We start from the raw sequence: 21,432 nt of genomic DNA on the forward strand, positions 1-21,432 counted from the left end.
CCCCACCACAGTCACACTGCACTGGGACGCTCGGGGCAGGGCTGGAGCTGAGGCCACTGATTTCCCGGCTTGCCAAACCAACTCAAGGCCAGGAAATGACGGTCCATCCCACACCTGCCTTCTTTCTTTCCTCATCTCTACAAGACCTCTTACTCATAGCCCACCATGGTCATCTGGCTTTTTCTGCTTTAGCATTGATGGTTTGTGGCTCGTTGTGCTGTAAGGAAGACAGTTCAGTTTGTCTTAAAGCCTGCCAGCTTTTCAATGGTAACACCTTTGCTACCCAGAAGGAAAAAGTGAGAATTTTAAAAAAAAAAAAAAAAAAAAGGACAAATGAAGAAAACAAAAGAAACACAAAAGAACTATACTTACAAATGATTTCAGAGGGCAGCTTAGGATCCCCTATGAAAATTGTGAATGCATTTTCTCATAAGAAACTATTAACAGCAGATTGCCATGGGGACAACTCTGGGGTTTGTGGAAAGGGAGAAAAAAGAGCTTTTCTTTTCATCTTATATCCTTCTGTACTGTTTGAATATTTTGCCTTGAACATATGTTTCTTTCATTCTATTAAAAATAGTTAACTAAAATAATTAAATACATTTCCCTTATGGGATATATCCTGTGGAAACATTCATTCAAAATATGTAGCCTGTAGTCTCAGCGCCTTGGGGGGCTGAGGCAAAAGAATTGCTTGAGCCTAAGAGTTTGAGGTTGCTGTGAGCTGTGACACCACAGCACTCTACTAAGGGTGACATAGTGAAACTCTGTCTCAAAAAAAAATGTGTAAAGATATAGGAAAAAAGATGTTCATGTAAACATGATTTATTATACTACAGGACCTAATATCTATCTTAAATATCTATCAATAGACAAATAGTAAAATTAATTATGGTGCATCCATTCTGTGACTCCATAGCCATCAACAAAGAATAAAGTCAGTCTATATGGAAGGACAAATATATATATTAAGGGTGGGGCATGGTGGCTCACTCCTATAATTCTAATGCTCTAGAAGGCCGAGGCAGGTGGACTGCCTGAGCTCACGGGTTTGAGATCATCCTGAGCAAAAGTGAGACCCTGCCTCTTAAAAAAAATAGCCAGGCATTGTGGCGGGTACTTGTGGTCCCAGCTACATGGGAGGCTGAGGCAAGAGAATCACTTAGCCCAAGTGTTAGAGGATGCTGTGAGCTATGACACCAGGGCATTCTACCTAGGGCCAAAAAGTAATACTCTGTCTCAAAAAAGAAAAAACATATACATATATATACACACACATATAGATGAATATATATAAAATGCTAAAAAGAAGGCCAGGTGTGGTGGTTCACACCTGTAATCCTTGCATTCTGGGAGGCTGAGGAGGGAGGACCCCTAGAACTCAGGAGGTGGAGACCAGCCTGATCAAAAGCAACACTGGTCTGTAATAACAACTCAACACTACTCTACTCTTCTTCATTAGACAAAATCCCTGGCTGTTACAGATGTATAACCGCAGCCTCTCCACTTACATAATACAGCAACACAGGTCTCTACTAAAAATAGAAAAATCAGCAGGGCTTTGTGGCAGGAGCCTGTAGTTCCAGCTACCTGGGAGGCTGAGGTAGGAGAATCACTTGAACCCAGGAGTTTGAGGTTGCTGTGAGCAGGGCTAAGGCCACCACACTCTAGCTTGGGAAACAGAGTGAGACTATGTCTTTTTAAAAAATGTTACAAAAAGCAAGTTTAAAGCAGCAGACAGAGAATCATCTTATTTTTTGAAATAAGAGATAAAATATATATTAGTCCATGCAATACTCAAAGGAATAATACAAGAAGGAAAAATACTCCAAGCTGATTCGCACTAGTTCTCTCTTATGAGCGCCATTGTAGCAGAATTTACAGAGACCTTTGTCTTTGCCTTTGGTTTATTTATCCAGATAAATTTTCCTTTTTAGGTGCTGAGATGCTGAACATTACCTTTTAAAAATGTTTTATTGCTACAATTTGTAGCATATCTTTTTTTCTGAGCAAATTGATAGGTAGAAGCCATTGGTATGGCTGTAGCCAGCCACAGACACCAAATCTAATCAAATAATGAAAAGCACATTATTCTTTTCTATCAAAAAAAAAAAAAAGACAAATAACACCATGGATCACAGCAAAGAGGATGTTGTTGTTCTTGAAACATGCTAAGATATCAAACTGTGGTGGGTTAAACTGTATTATGTAAGTGGAGAGGCTACAGTTATACATCTATAACAGCCGGGCATTTTGTCTAATGAAGAAAAACTTGTCAGTAGCTTAGCTCAAATGACTGAATCATGGAATATTACCTCAACTCTGTTGTGGAAGAAATCAAGTAAAAGTATATTGTTATCTAATGCTACATAAAAAATTACACCCCACCCCCCAAAACCCATATATTTCTATGTTATTTGAAATCTTTATAATGAGCTTAGAGCAGAATGAAAAGCAGAAAAATTAAAATACTTTAAAGCAGTCAGAAGTTTTAAAAACATCATAGTGTAATACCACTTTGATAGATGCCCACGGGAGAAGGCTAAGGGGTACACATCAAACAAGGGTGTGCAAAATGATACAACCCCACCTGCCCCTGTGACCTCATAACCCCATTAACTGCCACAGCCAGGCAGCACCTGCCACCTGCTCTTCTGTATCATGGCGCTTCAAGTTCATGAAGGTCCTTCAAGAGAGAGCCATTTTCTTCAATTTCTCTTATAGGGAAGCCATACTTCAGGAATGCTTTCCAAACCCCATTCATGTGAGATAAAGATAACATGATCCTGGCATGAAAAAAACATGTTTGTTCAGATTTGCTTATAAAAATGGGCAGAGAGAAAAGGACCTGGGTGGAAACGAAGAGAAGTAAGTGCTGTATGCACAGCCCAAAGCAGATCCTCAGAGTCCTGCACGTGATTTCTCTCCACATCTCTGTTCTCTTGCAAAGCCCTTCTTCTTCCCAGGATAGTAAACACCAGATGTTTAGTGAATAGGAAAGAATGTATTTTTTGTATTTTCTTTCAAGCACTGAAGAATCAGTAGCCAAAGTATGCAAGTTAATACAAACTTCATTGCCTTTCAGGCCCTAACTCCTTGCACAGAAGTAGTGATGTTTGATTAATATTTATTAACTGGTTGAGGGAAAGGCAAGTACGACCTAGTGGGTAGCAGAGAGTGCTAATTATGGACCCTATGACAAAATTCTTGATGAAAATGATTTGTGAGAAGATTTCCAGAAAGACTGGCAGGTGGATCCAAATATCCTGACGGTGAGAAGGTAGGTGAAAACTAGTCTGCATGAGGGGTTTAGTTAATAGATAAAGAGCTCCCCAAAGTATTAAGTAAGATGTTAACAACCCTACAGAAAAATGGGCAACAGGACTATAAATGTTTGAACATATGAAAAGATGCTCCAAGTCCCTATGATCACACAAATGCAATTAAGTTATACTTAAATACCATTAAAAAAACCCGACTAGCAAAGATCAAAACATAAGATAATGGTATTGGTGAGGTTTTGAGAAAACAGGCTTCTTACATGTGGCCCTGGGGAATGTTCACTGGTACAACTTCTATGGCGAGTAATTTGCTCAACAAAATAACAGATGCAAATATCCTTTGACTCAGCAATTCCACTTCTAGAGATGTTTTCTGCAGACTGGGGATTCTTACCCTCAGCACTATTATTCTGGGCTTGACTAATTCTTTGCTGTGAGTCTGTTCCGTGCCTTGTAGGATATTTATCAGCATCCCCGGCTTCTACCCTCCAGATGCCAATAGAATTCTCCTCTACAGTTACGACAACCCTGAATTGCCTGACACATCATCAGATGTCCCCGGGTGAGAAAATCACCTTTGGTTGAGAACCCCTGTTACAGAAAAACTCATGGAAAGTGACATATCTATAGGTTATTTATTAAACACTGAAACCAGACTAATTGTCCATCATTGCAAATTTCTTATCCATACAATGAAATATTAGGCAACTATAAAAGAAGAATGAAGAATATATTTGTGTGTCAGTATGGATAAATCTCCTGAATATATATATATATATTTATGTATTTTTTTTTTTTCCATTTGAGACAGAGTCTCACTATGTCGCCCTCAGTAGAGTGCCATGGAGTCACAGCTCACAGCAACCTCAAACTCTTGGACTCAAGTGATATTCTTGCCTCAGCCTCCCAAGTCGCTGGGACTATAAGCTCCTGCCACAACATTCAGCTTTTTTTTTTTTTTTTTTAGTTGTCATTGTTGTTTAGCAGGCCTGGGCTGGGTTCAAACCCGCCAGCTTTAGTGTATGTGGCTGGCACTGTAACCACTATGCTACGGGCGCTGAACCGCCCACATATATCGTTAATCAACTAAAAGAAAGGTTAAGAAATACGTGTAGAGTATGCTAGCATTATATAGAAAGGAAGGAAATAAGAATGTTTGTTTGTATTACATTTATATGCATAAAGTACCATTGGAAGACTGTATAAGAATTATCTTTGTTGCTTTCAGGCAGAAAATCAGTGTAGCTTGGGAGAAAGAAGGGAGATTTTGTTACTGCATAATATTTTGCAATTGCTTTTTAAAATTATGGGGCTGTATTATCTCTTGAAAAATGAAAATTAGAGCTAGGCATGGTGGCAGGCACTGGTGGTCCTAGCTACCCAGGAGGCTGAGGCAGGAGGAGCCTATGCGTTTGAGATTGCAGTGAGCTATGATGATGCCACTGCATTCTAGCCTGGGCAATAGAACAAGATCCAATATTAAAAAAACCAATTAATCTGCATTTTGCAGAAAGTCACCAAACGAAAGTGACTATTAATGCACGGATGTGAAGTCCAACAGACACAGAAGCAAGTGGGCAAGGGTTCATTCCAGCAACAGTTACGCCTGTTTTGTGAACCAGTTACCGCAGTTTGAAACACAGATGAAAAAGCAATGTGAACAATATTAACCTAATCTCATTGCGATTTATAATCAACTCATTCTAGAATTAAGGACAGTCTTTTCTTGAATTCAGAGAAATTTGGGGTCAGTTTGTGGCAGCAGGTTCATTGCTGTGCTTCCGGCAGAGCACAGGGGCCTGAGATCTCTTTTGCCATCTTCCCTGCCCTTCTGTGCTTACCAGTCTCCAAGAGCCCTGGATTCTGTGTGCTCATCTCTGTGTGTCCAAAGGTCCAGTCCAGGTTAGTATATTTTACTCTCTGAACTATTTAAAAGCAAACCATCATGAAGCATGACTTGTGTTGCTATCCCACGAATTAAGGGTTCCCAGGCTTCAGTTTGCAATCTACCTTTGCAATTTACAGTATACTTAATTCCCTCAAATAGTGTCCTATACTTAATAGTATTCTTTACACTGACATTTTTCACTTAAAAAAGTTTATTCCAGGGTTGGCGCCTATAGCACAGGTAACTGCAACAAAAAAAAAATAGTTGGGCATTGTGGCAGGTATCTGTGGTCCCAGCCACTTGGGAGGCTGAAGTAAGAGAATCGCTTAAGTCCAAGAATTTGAAGTTACTGTGAGCTGTGATGCCACAGCACTCTACTGAGGGTGGCATAGTGAGACTCTGTCTCAAAATAAAAAAAAAAAATTATTCCAAAAGGATACTTTACCACCAGAGATTAAAAAACACTCATTTCTAATATAAATTATAATCGATGTGTAACTATTAATGTTTAAACCAGATTTGACCATTTTGTAATGCTCCTTATAGCACCCCACTTTGGGAAACAGCAAATTGTATCATGGCCATGAAACTGGGCTCAGTATGGATTGGGAGGTTATGTGTTAGTGCCCTCAATCTCACTTTCTGGGCTCTGGGGCATACTCAGACTTTCTACCTAGTCCTCCTCCTACTAAAACCCAGGTATTGTATTCCTAGAATGCTCTTCCCAGAAAGTGCCTGATGAGAGGTTGCTGCTGTTATTATTGGCTAATCTGGTAAAGTAAATGGAGTCCAAGTTTGTACAGCAGCTTTCCTTGTCAGAGGTCATCCTACAAAAAGGAGCAGATCCTCGGGGTTACAGGTCCAGAAGCTCTCGTGCCTCAGTCCACAGAATGCAGCTGAACAGAAGCACACTCTGCAAAGTCACAGAGACTGACAAATTCACACACTCCAGGGAGAAACTGGCCCAGATGCTCAAGTCGCTTTTTCAGAGAATTCTCACAAAAGCTAACTCTGCTTGGGTAACCAAAGAGAGAACATAAAAAGGTCACACTATTGAATGTGGGGTCAAAGTATAGGGAGTCATTACATCCCAAAGCATTGCCTTTACACTTAGCACACTATCGTGGCCTTGGGCAACTTACTTAGCCTCCTCGTGTTTTAATTACTTCCTTTCTAAAAAAAATTGTTTACTTTTTACCTTCTTCAAGGGAGTAAAAGGATTAAAAACACATACATAAAGTGTTCAGGCCTCTCAGGATTGCTAGCATATTAGAAACTCACCAAAAAATCTTTGCCCCAACTCTCCCTGATTAGCTCTATTACAAGACTTCTCAGACCCAAACAAGCTTAGATGTGAAAATGTCTATTGGAGAGCAATTACTCCAGTGTTTAATCTTTGTCTTGCATATGTGACCTACCTACAGATACTGAGCTTCTTTCAATCTCTACCTTCTCATCAATAAAATGAGGATGACAGGGTGACCTAGTGCACGTGGTGATTGTGAATATTTAATTTTGTGCCCTGAAATACAGCAAGGATTCATTAAACACATTGGCTGTTATTGTTTTAGATTTTATGTTGGTTACCTGTGAAATGTCTGCCTCCTATTTTCAGGAGCATTCTCAGGGTCATGCTGGAATTTTGACAATGTGCTTGTCTTAGGAGCCACACCATTATTAATCATCTTAGCTGTGTTACTTCCTCGAAAGGTTTCCACGCTTAGCTAATCTCTATTGCCTGTTGTGAATTCCTGGTATCATTGACAGAGACATAATGATCACCCAGTTTCCACTTTTTTGAGCAACAAGAATCTGTAGAACTCATTCAGTCCACCTTTAGAGATGAGGACAATGAGGTTTCAAGGTCAAAGACTTTCTAAATTTGTTCTTCTACTCCCCGGGGAGAATGCATCCACCGGCTGTAGTCTAAAGACATCGATGTACTGTCTCTGTGAGCACTGGTCCTTTCTTTCATGCAGACATAATTTGCACATGGTTATAATCATTATGCCTGACAATCACATGCCAGGTGCCATGAGACACTTTGGTGATCTGTGGAAGCCGGGGCAGGCCAAGGGGCAAAGGGTTTGGGGCAGTCTCCCTGTCCTTCAACCAGAGCCATTTTACTTCTATCTGTTTATACATGTGATTCCATGTGTAATTTTGTATTAAAAGAGAGTTCCATATTTTAAAAAGCATGGAAAACACTAACGTATGGACAAGAAAGCTAAATCTCAGATAGACTGAGGAACGGGGAGAAGTCCCCCAGGTGCCAAGTCTCCGTTGTATTACGCGGCCCTGCGTTGCTTCCTCACCTTATCCCATCTTTCTGTAACACAGTCTGCCTGAGGATTTCAGTGCCTCAGGCCCTGTCTACAGTTAGAACTGACCTCTATGGAGAGGTCAAAAGCGGCTCATGAGATACTGTCCCACATCACTCACGGGAGTCTTTCAGACGCCCCTGTGACAATCATTTAGAGGGATTGAGATTTTACAGAGCAGGAGGCCTTTGGGCACCCCTTAAATTCTCCTATGTAGGTGGTGGGTTTACCTATATACATATATCACTGATTTCAAATCATCTTGTCAATGTATAAAATGTAAGTATTGCATATTCCCACTTTCTCTTACCATAATGCTCCAACCCTATAAAATAGTGTATTTGAAATGACAACAATAGAATTCTTCTATTTTAAATATTTCTTTCTTAGAAAAATAAAGGTTCTGATAACAAAGATGGTGCCACTTTGGGTGGCCCTGGGTGCTGCGAAATGTCTTCTGAAGATGGTGTAGCAACAAATGATGGACCCTAGAAAATGTTCTTATCCTACGACACAGACACCACACTGGGGGCCTTCTGTCCTAAGCAGCTGAGTTTTAAAAGGAGATGACCCTATATGGGTATACTTTTTTGAGGGTGGAGTGGGGAGAGGTGTTTACATTATACCCCCAAACAATCTGAATGTTGAGCCACAGATAGTAGACAAGTCTGTCCATTTGTCTCGGTACATAAAATAGAGAAGCATGTCCTTTGCAATGAGTTGATTCAGTCATTCCAAAAATCATATATGTGAAAAATGATTAGAGGACATGTAGATATGTAGAAATACATTTATGCAAAAGAATAAATAGAAAAATCACAATGTAAAATGGTCGTGCATTGTAACTATATGAAAGTTAAGGCTGCCTGACAGAAAAGACCAGTGCTCCCAGAGACAGTAAGTTATGTATTTAGACAAAAGAGTTACTGAGAGCATTTTGAGTTTAGTTATTTCACTAGTTGTCTTTTTTCTTTTTCTTTTTTTTTTTTTTTTAACAGTTTGGGGGTCCGAAGTGTTGCTGCTTTGACTGTTGAGATCAAAGTTGATTTAAGTGAATTCTAACTTATTTCATTCTCTGTTGCTAAAAGAGCTCAGTGTTGGTCCCGAGCCCGGTTATACAACTGTTACTTTCCCATCAAAACAGGACACGTGATGATTCTGGACAGAGTATCTCAGGAAGAAAGATGCCATAAGAAAGTTAAAGCACAACATAACTGAAGAGCAACTTGTAGAATGGGACATGACACAACAGAACCAGAAGCCCACTGCCATGGACTTTGCCTAGTTTCCTGGTCTCTGTTCTTCTCCTCTGTATAACCTGACATCCCCAGCCATCAGAACAATTATGTGTAAATGTAAAGTGGATGGGATCACACCCCTGCTTCGACCCTTTGGTAGCTTCTCATCATAGCTGGACCCAATCCAATCCTTGCCGTGATGCCCCAGGGCCCACGTACCTTGGCTCTGCCCACCTTTTGTACTCCTCTCCTGAATTCTGCATGTTCATGTCTCTGCTTCTCACACAAGCCAAGGCTTTTTCTACCTTGGGGTCTCTCCACTTTTAGTCCTCTCTGCCCAGAATGCTGTTCCCCACTTCTTCAGGTGACTGGCTCTTTCCTCATCCTTCAAACTTCAGCCTAGGTATAAATACCTTCTCTGATCACCCTTTCCACCAACTCAGCCCCAGCTGCTGGCTGATCTTGCCATTGAACCTGTCATAGTCTCTATATGCCAGAAGCAGCTGTACACTTGCTGTGTGTCTCCTACCCTAGAATGTAGGCTATGTAGGCAGACACCTTGACTATTACTTACCACCATATTCCTCACATCTAGCACAGTGCCCGGCACACAGTAGGTGCTCAGGAAATGCTTGTTGAATAAATAATTCTAAACATGCCAAAAACAAAAATTTCCTTCATAAGGTATTAGGTAAAAAACAAAACAAAAGCAAAAACTCCAACCTCTGGCACAATATATGTAGTTCTGGGGGGAAAGTCCTATATTTGAATTTTTATGACAAGTATACAATTTCTGCAACTGTTTTTTTTTTTTTTTGAGACAGAGTCTCACTATGTTACCCTCGGTAGAGTACCATGGTGTCACAGCTCACAGCAGCCTCCAACTCTTGGGTTTAAGCTATTCTCTTGCCTCAGCCTCCCAAGTAGCTGGAACTACAGGTGCCTGCCACAACGCCCGGCTATTTTTTGGTTGTAGTTGTCACTGTTGTTTGGCAGGCCTGGGCTGATTTCGAACCTGCCGGCTCCAGTGTATGTGGCTGGTGCCCTAGCCACTGAGCTATAGGTCCCTAGCCAATTTCTAGAACTTTTTAATATTGAAAAAAGAAAAATATAATGGGAAGTCTGCTTATAAATAGCTTTAGGTTAATGGGAACTAGATGGCAACAGAAGACCTTGCAACTTTGTATCAAGTTCGTTTTTCTTTCTCTCTCTCTCTCTTTTTCTTTTTTTTTGTTGGCAGTCTCACTCCATTACCCTGACTAGAGTGCAATGGCATTATCATAGCTCACTGCAACCTCAAACTCCTGAGCTCCAATGATCCTCCTGCCTGGGCCTCTTGAGTAGCTAGGACTACAGGCTTGCACTACCAGGTCAGGCTAATTTTCTATTTTTTGTAGACAGGAATCTCATTCTTGCTCGGGCTAGTCTTGAACTACTGGTCTCAAATAACCCTCCTGCCTCAGCCTCTCAAAGTGCTGGGATTACAAGTGTGAGCCACTGCACCCAACTTCAAGTTCTTATTTTATTAAAATACTGAAAACTTGTACTAAATTTCGAGAAACTGAGCAGATATTTGATCTAGAAAGGGAATTTTATCTCCATGGGAAAGAATTACTGAACTGTTTCCTCCTCTGGATCACCTTTAGTGAGGCCCCTGAGTGTCAAAAAGGCAAACCCAAACTCACTTCTGGGTCCCAGAAAATAAGTCCCAGAAGATCTACTTTTTCCAGTAGGCCTAAAAAATCTCTAGTGAATGGAAGAATTTAGTATTGATTGTTTAAGAAAATGGAGAGGGGTATTTACTATGTGACCCATGAAAATTGAGGAAGAGCTTTCAAATAGTTTCCTGTGGACTCAATTTCTGAGTTTGACATTAAAAATACCTTATTTTATATGAGCTCAGAGAATAAGAAACTAAACTCTTGTGATTTCTAGTTAAATCTTTCAAACTGAGTCAGAAACTATGCTTTCACGTTTACAGGTTTCTCTGTGGCTTATTTTTGCTGTGGAAACTGTTGGAGGGAAGGACCAGTCCCTGGGCAGCAGAAATTGAGTGTAAGTTGAATGTGGAGTATTTGCCTCCAAAATAAAAATTCTCTATATAACAGTCATCTCCATAAAACATCAAGCTCACCTCATACAGGTAATTGCAATTGCATGAATCAATTGCATGCACCACGCAATTCATGATGAAACTCCACTAAGGCAGGCATAGAAACTGCACATGCTTGAGTTGCAAAGTACTTTGCTTGGATCTTTACTTTTCTTTGCCTGGCTAGACAAGGCCTGCATTTTTAGCACCTGGTGCTTTTACGAATTCAATTTGAGTTATGTGACTGCTGTTCATTTACCAGATACTTACTGAGCACCTACTGAGTCCAGTCTTGTTTTAGAGGCTGGTGATACAGGGATGAACAAGGCAGTCCTGACCTCTGCTCTCACGGAACTGCCCTTCCCATAGATGTACAAACAGAGAATAAACAGGGAAGCACATCTGTAAACCCAACGAAGTATCTACGTGGAGACACCAAAGTATCGAAGTATCTAAGTGGTTTAAAAAAGAAAAAAACAACAACAAAACAGGGCCTAGCACAGTGGCTCACACCTGTAACCATAGCACTCTGGGAGGCTGAGCTGGGAGGATTGCTGGAGCTAAAGAGTTCGAGATCAGCTTGAGCAAGGTGAGAACCGTCTGTACTAAAAACAGAAAAATACAAAACATTTAAAAATAGAAAAATCAGCTGGTCATTGTGATATGCACTTATAGTCCTAGCTACTTGGGAAGCTGAGGCAGGAGGATCACTTGAATACCGGAGTTGGAGGTTTCTGTGAGCTAGGCTGATAGTCTGGAGTTACAGAGTGAGACTCTGTCTCAAAAAAAAAAAAAAAAAAGGAAACAGGATCCTAGGAAAATATTAGAAGAGGTGGGAAATTAGAAAAAAACAACCCTGCAAAAATCTGGGGTGATCCAGACAGTGGGACAGCTAATTCAAAGACCTTGCATGTGGATGAAGCCGAGGATAAGGCCTCCTTACGGGTGTGTCTCACTTGTGTCACCCGAGGCCTGTCCCTATACAAAGACCTTGAGCTTGGACTTTTCAAGGTTTTGGAAGAAGGCAAATGTGGTAGAAGCACATAAAGGGAGTGTGGTGTGAAATGAAATAAGAAAGGCAGGTGGAGACCACAGGGGGAAGGGTCTCGTAAGACACAGATGAGAATTCATGTCAGTAATCTAAATTGCCATGAAAGGCCTTAAGGTAGGAAGCAATATTTGATTAAAATATTAAAGGTTCATTCCGGATACCCTGGGGATTATGGACTGAAAGGGCCTCACGTGTGAGCAAAGCCCAATTAGAAAGCAACTGAATGACCTAGGGGAGGCGTAGAGAGGAGAGAGATGGTGACTGATGAATGAATGTCTTGAGCAAAAATCCTCAGGTAGCTTTAAGAATACCTTCTACAGTGGGTTTAGCTGTGAAAGGCAAGGAAGGAAAGGTAAGACAGGGTGGAGGGAAAAAGAACAAATTTGCTCACTTCTCCTAAAAAAAGCTTGGGGCTGGGAGCCAGTCCATTTGCAAGCCTTGCCTGTGCCTCCCTGACCCCACTCTTCACATCCCAACCACCTAGATCCTCCTCTTTCTGGCTAGAGGATGGGCCATGAACATCTGCTCTAGGGTGTCTTATTCACTTTGTTTTGAAGCTCCATATCACTTGCCTAGTTCTCACTTTTTGGACATTGAGCCTGTTTCTGTTTAGGGCTCATTTGTGTAACTCTAACCTCTCAGACTGGATCTATCCCTCATGTCCTTCCTCCCTCTTCCTTTCATTCCTTCTGTAATAATGAATGAGCGACTGGTATGTGCCAGGCACTGTTGTAGACACAGGTGGTGCCATTGTTAGCAAATTGGGTGTTGCCCTCCTAAAGCTTATCGCCCAATGGAGGGTGAGGTGGGAAGTGACATGAATACAATTGTCAGATTCATAAATGGGTAATTACAACTTCGGCATGTTGCCATGGCAGAATGTGAGAGGACAACATGACCTAGTCTCAAGGACGCCGTCCCCACGCAGATGACATTTCACACGTAGGCTTTAAAGCTCTGCTGTGGTTGGAGCCCAGAGATGAGACAATGTGGGACATGGGCTGGAAGAGACCATGTGGTAGATTCTGGGGTGCATCCTCCAGGCAACAGGGATACCTGCTGGAGGGACAGGCAGCCTCTGATGAAGGTCATCGGGACTTAACCAGAGTCACACGCAACATGCTCACACTGGCTGCTGTGTGGAGATCAGAGTAGCAGATGGGGGACAAGTGGCGCTAGGAGACCCTCAGCCACCATAGTTGTCCCAGATGAGAGGTGTGGAGGCTTCCTCTAGGGAGGTGACGAAGGGAATCTGGATCAGTTCTTTCCTTTAGGAGGCAAAACTTGTCAAGGCTTTCATTTCTCTTAGGACACATAGTTGGGTCCCAAAGTGAATGAAGACAAAGATTTGTCCTGGAGTGCCTGTGGAAATGCTAGAGGTCGTAATGCGCTTCGCTGGAGAAGACCCAGATGTCTTGGGTGCTGATTTTCAGGACTATCTTTTACATTGAGAATGTCAGAGTAAGAATGTATTGTGCACTTTGTAATAAGGCATGGGGTCCCCGATTACCTACCAGTAATGACTGCTTGTAGTAATAAGCACCATTTAACAAGGAGCTGTGTAGGCTTTGGACACACACGGGACCTCAGCAAGTTATTAACTCTTTTTGTCTCAATTTCCTCCTCTACCAATTTGGGTAATAGTTCCTAGCTTAGAGGGTGGTTATAAGGATTAGATGAAATAATCTCTTGGACACCTACTAAGTGCTTAGTAAATGTTAGTTACTATTTTGTTATTAGAATCCAGTGATCTCTATCTCATTAAAAGGAAATAAGATTAAGAAAGAATGTTTAGGCTGGGCATGGTGATCCATGCAAGTAATCCTAGCAGTTTGGGAGGTGAAGCCAAGAGGATTGCTTGCGCCTGAGCAAGAGAGAGACCTGTCTCTATAAAAAAAAAAAAAAAAAAAAAAAAAAAAAAAAAAAACTAGCAGGGGGTCTGGGCGCGGTGGCTCACGCCTGCAATCCTAGCACTCTGGGAGGCAGAGAAGCATGGATTGCTTGAACTCAGTTCGAAACCAACCTCAGCAAAAGTGAGACCCCATCTCTATAAAAAATAAGCCTGGCATGGTGGCATCTGTAGAGCCAGCTATTTGGGGGAGTTGAGGCAGGAGGATCACTTGAGCCCAGGAGCTTGAAGCTGCAATGAGCTGTGATGACACCACTCCACTCTAGTCTGGGTGACAGAGTGAGAAACAGTCTGGGGGAGAAAGAAAAAAAAAAAAAAAGAAAAGAAAGAAAAGAAAATTTAATCATCTAAAAAAATGTAAATAGCTTTATATAAGATCACACAGTACTAAGCAATTTACACAGTCAAACAGCTGAAATGGTAGAACTTGTCTCTGACCCAGAATCTGTCTGCCACCAGAAGCAGTGTTTTTGACCCCTATGCAATAATGTTTCCAAAAAAGGGGACAGTCTCCCCACGTGCCATCTTTAATTTAGGGAGGACGCACACTGCAAGAGACGGTTCTGCTGCTAGATCAGGTGGCAGCTCAAGGGAAGAGCCAGACTCTCATCTGGCTGCTGAATGGGATAGTGATCTTGACTATTTCTCCTGGCACACATAAATGAATATGGCTTCCATGCCACGAAGAGCACAGTAAACTTGATCCCTATGGTGCAAAAGTCCCCCAAATAGGAAAACCTTTCCAGTTCTTCAGAGGGGCTTTCAGAAGAACAAAATGGTACTTGGGAAATATTGTGACTAATAATCACCTTACCACGTAGCAATTGGTCTGAAGCTGATAACATAATTTTCTCATGAATTACTCAACATCACTTGAGGTAAGTAGTACTGGGGTCCTTACTTTGCAAGTAGGACACAGGCTTGAAGAGGTTAAATGTCTCGCTTGAGATCCCACATGTAGATAGTGAGAGAGGCAGGGTTTGAAATCTCACCCATCTATGATACATGTCTCTATCTGTGCTTCTCTTCCATCCTATGCTTACTCAAAGTGCCTGAGGCTCTATTTTTCTCTTTCACCTCTGCAAAGGATCTGATATCAGTCATGTGCAACTAAGGATGCTGCTCTCCAAAGATAATTTGTACTTAGCTTGCTGCTGGTGTGCTGCACTTGGCTGTACTGGCCCACGTAAATGAACTGTTAAATTTTCATAAATTTGTGAGCCAGTAGACTTCACATTGGTAGTTTAAAATTGGCCCTTCTGGGAATATTTACACCAGAAAAATTGGCAGACACTATGAATTGAGGTGCCCCAACAGCTCAGCTCCCCTGACCTCACTGCCATCATCACAATGGGGGTTAAACATTTACCAGCATGGTCCTCTGTCACATAAAAACATTTCAGGGGATGCCTGAAAAAAACTTCAAAAAAACTGGCAGGCACAAGGGAGCATCTGAAACCACATGTGCAAGCCACCACCTGCCAAATCTATGCTTTTTTCTTATCCCTTGCTTTAGCAGGATGAAGGAACTTCTTGGCCCCTTGGAAAACTTGCACATCTCAGTAGAGAAAACAGACACCTGCCACTCAAATTAAATCCATGTTAAAGTAAAAGGCTCATTCAATCAGTATTATGATGACAATAATGACAGTATTATAATGGCTATTTAGTATTATAATCGCAGTATTATAGTCATTATTTAAAGTTAGAATAAGCATACTTAATTTGCAGAATTACAGAATTTACTCTTGAGTATATGGAAGTATACTTTCATGTGGGATTATAATTTCACAGAATATTAGAACTGCAAGAAACATAATTTTACAAATGAGAAAAGAGGAAAGGAAGCTACGATATCCCAAGAGGGGCAATGGCTGGCCCAGCATCACACAGCTCATAATGCAGGTATTCCTGCATCTCACTACACGTTTGTATTTTGCCACAGAATGGAAGAAATCCAGCACTGCAATGCTAGCTTGATTCATTTGAAAATGAGTATGTTATGCCACCCTGCTAGTATCTTCAGAGGTATAAAAATGCTACAAATAGCAACTAACTTATACTATGAGCTCACCAGGTGACAAGACCTATATACAAAGTACTTTATATATTCAATTGAACTATGAAATTGCTGCCAAAATCTGATGGGTTTTGATCTACTAAATGCTAATTTCACATAGTTCAGCCTAAATATATTGTTTCTCCCAGTCTTTGCCATCTTCTCAGGAAATGGGTGCTATTATTGCACCCATTTTACAGATGGGAAAACTCAGTCTTTCATTTGAAAATAAAAAGTTTCTTCTCAAAAGTGTAAGTCTATTTATTTCTGAGTAATAGACAAATTACTTGTGTGCAAATCAGTGGAGCTTTCTAAACAGTGGAATACAAATAGAGCATGCATGAGCAATAACTCATATATCTTATCTCTCTCAAAGATCTTGGATAAATTTCTAAGCAACAAATTTCTACAGTATGTAAAGAAATACTTTTTAAGTGGTTATTCATAAATGTAAACCATAGGTATTAGAAAACAAGATACTTGGGGTTGGGGCATATATCTTTTATATCCCATATGCACATTAGAAACTATAGCTCAGGACTCTCCAGAATAAATTAATTGTCCTGGAATTTTTCATAATGTTTGAATAAAGAAGTGGAGTGGTTTTACAACGTCGTCTACATGTACATTGTAACCCACAAAAGTCTGAATCGAGACCTTCTGGTTGTGTGATTCTTTGCAAATAACAGTGGACTGAATCCACCATCCAACAGTTCACAAATGGCAATTCTGCTCAGGAATTATCAGTACTAACTAAATGAGTTGATACCATGTCCAGTCAAGAAAAAGAATTAGTGCAAACTGAAAAATGGGCTTTGAAAAAAAGAATTAAAGGCACACAACTCTTCTTTCAGTACGAAACAAGAACTTTAAATGTCTCAGTCACAGACTGATGTCATGTGATTTACCAGCTTTACATGATGGATTCCCCAAGTTTAAAACTTGGCTCCTGGCCACCTACCATGGGGGCCTTGCATATAATTCCATGGGCTTTCAAATCGGTTGCTTAATTGCTGTCAGGAATAATCTTCTGAAGACAAGCAAGCAATTCTTTTCATGTCTGAAGAGGCAGCATTATTTCACCTGCAACTTAAAACAGCAAGCCTGACCTCCCTGGAATGCCATTTCACTGACTGTTTCAAAGTCTGCTCTCCAGAGCCACAAAATGCAGGCCTACAGCTCTCCAGTTCCTAAGTCAGACTCCAACAAGAAACCAGAATACCTTTGTCTCTAAGTGACAACTAAATACTTACCTAATTCCCCTTCAGTGAAATATAAGTTATGATCTTGCTCTACCTCTCGAATGATGCAAAAATGATACAAAGACATAGTGAGAAATCAAATATGCTTTAAAAAATTGCTGAGAAGGGCTACATGCTACTGCATAAAATGAGGAATTTTTGAAAAAGGAAGGGCTCTTGTAAGTCATTATTTCCAGTTCGTTAAAATTTTATAAAGAAAGAATCTGATGTAGGAGGTAGACATTTGCCAAGGTAAGTTACCTAGTAAGAAGTCAAATTTTATCTCTGGACCCTTTGCCCATTGTTTTTTTTTTCTACAAACTACATTATTAAGATTATTCATGTTGCTTTTGATATTACTGATGTTACAGAATATGAGACTATCCTTGGGTTTTTTTTTGGTTTTGTTGTTATGTTTCTTTTTAAAGAGATAGGGTCTTACTAATTGCCCAGTCTGAAGTACAATGTTCTGATCGTAGATCACTGCAAACTTGAACTCCTGGGCTCAAGTGATCTTAATAATTATGACCACCATAATAAGCTAATTAAATATTTTTTTTTGTTTTCTTTTTCTTTTATGGAGAGACAGAGACTTGCTATGTTGCTCAGGCTGGTCTCAAATGCTAAGCCTTAAGTGATGGTCCCACCTTAGCTTCCCAAAGTGCTGGGATTACAGAAATTAGATATAGAAAAAGATTGCCCTAACTAAGTAAGCAGCTGTAATTTTGTGGGTAACAACTGCTGTGCTTGATAACCCTGGTCTCCTGGGAAGTTTTCCAAGAGACAAAGAGGTTTGTCATTGTGCCTTGCAAGTTTTTAGACAATACATTTCAGGAAAATATTGTTCCAATATTTTCAGGTGAGTGGTGACCATTGAGACAGAGTTGAATTCATCGAAATCCTGACACTGAACCTATCACTTAACCATTCTAAGTACCAGTTTCTTAAACTAAAAAAATACGGAAGCTGGGGTTGATCATCCCTTTGCTCCCATTAAGTGCTGATATTAAGTGCTAATAGTTTATGACTCCCTGTCCGTTAAAATGTAGTATATTTCAAATGAAGTTCAAATTCTATCTAAATCATAAAATTTGCCACATAAAATATTACTATAATTTTAAAATTCAACTTACTTGCAGGAAGAAAGAAGCTAATGAATTTTTTGTTTTTTATTGTGTCTTGAGATGGGCTCTCGCTCTGTTGCCCAGCCTAGTCTTGCTTGAACTCCTGGCCTCAAGCAAACTTCCCACCTTGGCTCCCAAAGTGCTGGGATTACATGTGTAAGCCACCGTGCCTGGCCGTGGTGAACGTTAGACTTACAGTTTTTAGAACCGAAATCGTCTACTACAACATCTCCTCTCTTGACTCCGCTCTTAACATTCTCCCCTGGTTATTCTCATTCTACTTTTTAGCTTTTTAGGTTGTTCTAGCCAGTATGTTTGTGTTCCCCGACTTCTGTTTCATTCCGTGCATATCTTTGTCAGTCATGGAGGCCCAAATAACAAATATTATTTTCAAAAAAAAGACAAAAGAAGTTGCTCACATACCCCATGACGATCTTCGAAGTATGCTAGGCTGGCTTTGGTTAAAACGAAGAAGCGAACTTTGAAGTTCGATGGAGATGTTCTTCTCTTTTGTTGGGATTTCTTGATGAGCTGTTCTTCCAGAAGGATAAAGTTGTTCATGATCCAATTCTTGAGAAGGGATGCACCTTGGGCATCACTCCTTAGCACACCAGAGGAAACAGCCTTAGGGCAAGGAATGAATTGGGGAGGCTGTTGATCTTTAGTGAGTTGCTCAAAGGTAGCTTGCCTCCAACGTTATCTTTCTATCAATGTTCAGTCAACACTGCAGAACTTCTCCCTCTGATGTCAAAGACCATAACCACATCCTTTCAAAATTCACAAAACTAAAAGGCCTATGTAAAAAACACACACACTCTTTCTTATATGGTTTGGAAGGAATATTTTAAAAATTTAGACTTAAAATTGTGTTAAAAATTAGGGTTTAATCTTTATAGTTTCTGGTTTAGCCTATCCAACCGTTAAGACCTGGAACATACAGTAAGGACTATGTTTGGTTTTACTTAGTAAAATAAGTAAAAACTTGTTGAAAGGATAATCATCCAGTTGGACTGGGCAATTAAGAGATAATGAGCATAAAACACTAATACATTGAAATGAAGAAATATGTTGCAGTTCATTATTTTTTTAAATGTGGACGGGTATGGTGGCTCATGCCTAAAATCTTGGCACTTTCAGAGGCCAGGTGGGAGGATCTTGAGGCCTGGAGTTCAAGACCAGCCTGGAAAGGAAAGCAAGACTCCCCATCACTACCAAAAATAGAGAAAATTAGCCAGTCATGGTGTGACTGTACTTGCCTGTAGATCTGGCTATGTGGAGGCTGAGGCAGGAGGATCACTTGAACCCAGGAGTTTGAGGCTGCAGTAAGCTATGATGAGGCCACTGCACTCCAGCCGGGACGTTGTTTTAAAAATAAATAAGGATTGGTGACCACAGCTCAGTGGTTAGGGTGCCGGCCACATACATCAAGGCTGGCAGGTTCAAACCCAGCCCAGGCCTACTAAACAACAACAACAACAATAACAACAACAAAAATAACCCAGCGTTGTGGCGGGTGACTATAGTCCCAGCTATCTGGGAGGCTAAGGCGAGAGAATCACTTAAGCCCAAGAGTTTGAGGTTGCTGTGAGCTGTGATGCCCCCAGCACTCTACTGAGGGCAATATAGTGAGACTCTGTCTCAAAATAAATAAAAACAAATAAATAAATGAATAAAATTTAAGTTAAAACCCACAGGAGTCTCTCAAAGCTACATATAGATAATTGCCTTTCTATCATAAAGTTTTGTGGAGTGCAGAAAAATAAGTGAAACTTTCAGAATGTCACAGTTAACCAAACATAAACGGGCTCTGAAAACAAATGAACCTGTGTTGGAGCTCCAGCTCTGTCATTAACTAAGCTGTTTTTCTTTGAGCAAACTATCACAGTTGCCCATTCTGGTCCTTAGTTTCCTTAGGAGGGTCACTTTGAGGACTGAATCCCACACACTCTGTGAATGATGGATACTATTCATGTCCTTTGCCTTAGCGTTAGTATGTAGTTGAAGTATAAAGTATTATTCACCTTGAGTTAATCAGGAAATCTCATGGTAAGTAGAGATGGCATGTATTAGCTGGGGATACATAATGAAACAAAACAATCTTTATTGCTGTATAGGAGTGCAATTCTCTAAAATTTATTTTTAAGCATAAATTGCCAGATACCAGTCCAATTTTGTTTCATATAGTAGATGCCCCAGTATAATCAAGACACTCAGGAGGGTAGGAGGATATTTAAATGACCCCTCCATTCTGAGATTTTAACACATGCATATGGAGATACACTGACCAAAAGGGGTAGTTTTGTTTTGTTTTTGAATGTGGGCTTGAAGCAAGTGTTGCTATTTCCCGCCCAAACATCTACTCTCTCCTTCTAGCTGGGGTAACTGACTCCCTGAAAGTTATCTGGGCAATCTGGCTAGCCAGGATAAAGACTACGTTTTTCAGCCTTTGTTGCTGAAAGTGCACTTTATAGCTAAGTGTAGGCCTAGAACTGTTTTCTTGGCCGGCTGAACATAGCAGGAGTGGTCTGCATAACTTCTGGGGAATGTCATTACTGGGAGTTTTCATATCCTTTTCCTTCTCTTTTTTCTACTGTCTTGATGACTAGAATGCTGATGTGATAGTTGGAGCTGAAGCAGCTATCTTATATCATGAGGTGGAAATTACAGTGTAGGACAGAAAGAGTATGGGGTCCTAATGACTGGATCTTCCATGCCAGCTCTGGCTCACTTTTTAAAATATATATATATAAAGAGAAATACATGTATATTTGCTAAGCACCTATTATTTTGAGGTTTCTGTCCCTACCAGAAAACCTAATTACAACCAATACAATGCTATCTTCTTCAACGAGACTATCAACTCCTTTGGGAAGGGTAGATTTATACCTGGTTTAAGATCAAAGATTTTCAGACTTCACAAAGCGCTATCATCTGGGAAAGCAAAATATCTTTAATACCTGTTGCCAATAGTTGCTAAGCCTCTGTGGGTTGTATTCATAAAAAATTTTATTCTCTTTCTCATAAAGCCTTCAAACCTGCTCTGTGAGATTAGTCTTACTTCTAGATGTAAACTTAGGTGGCTCAACGTTTTGTCCATCACTTTAAAGAAAACAGAAACAGAAACAAATAATCCCTTTGTTTGCTTTGGTTTTTGAATGTTCAGTTTGCAGGAACCAAATTCTAGGAGTTCCCACTGGTCAAGATGAAACAAGTTAGTATCAAAAGGAA

The 21,432-nt window shown here is 40.4% G+C and overlaps 1 protein-coding gene across 1 annotated transcript in view; it reads right to left on the minus strand.

Moving 5' to 3' along the window:
* ITK (IL2 inducible T cell kinase) overlaps window positions 1-18,831 on the minus strand; it is a 71,630-nt gene extending 52,799 nt beyond the window's left edge. The window contains exon 1 of the mRNA XM_003782003.2: window positions 18,628-18,831. Within this exon, the coding sequence (XP_003782051.1) occupies window positions 18,628-18,765 (138 nt within the window). The 5' untranslated portion in view covers window positions 18,766-18,831. The remainder of the gene's footprint in view (window positions 1-18,627) is intronic.
* Between the last annotated feature and the right edge of the window lie 2,601 nt (window positions 18,832-21,432).

The sequence above is a fragment of the Otolemur garnettii genome, unplaced genomic scaffold, assembly GCF_000181295.1.
Source record: "Otolemur garnettii isolate 467f Iridium unplaced genomic scaffold, OtoGar3 scaffold00003, whole genome shotgun sequence".
Classification (NCBI taxonomy): Eukaryota; Metazoa; Chordata; class Mammalia; order Primates; family Galagidae; genus Otolemur; species Otolemur garnettii.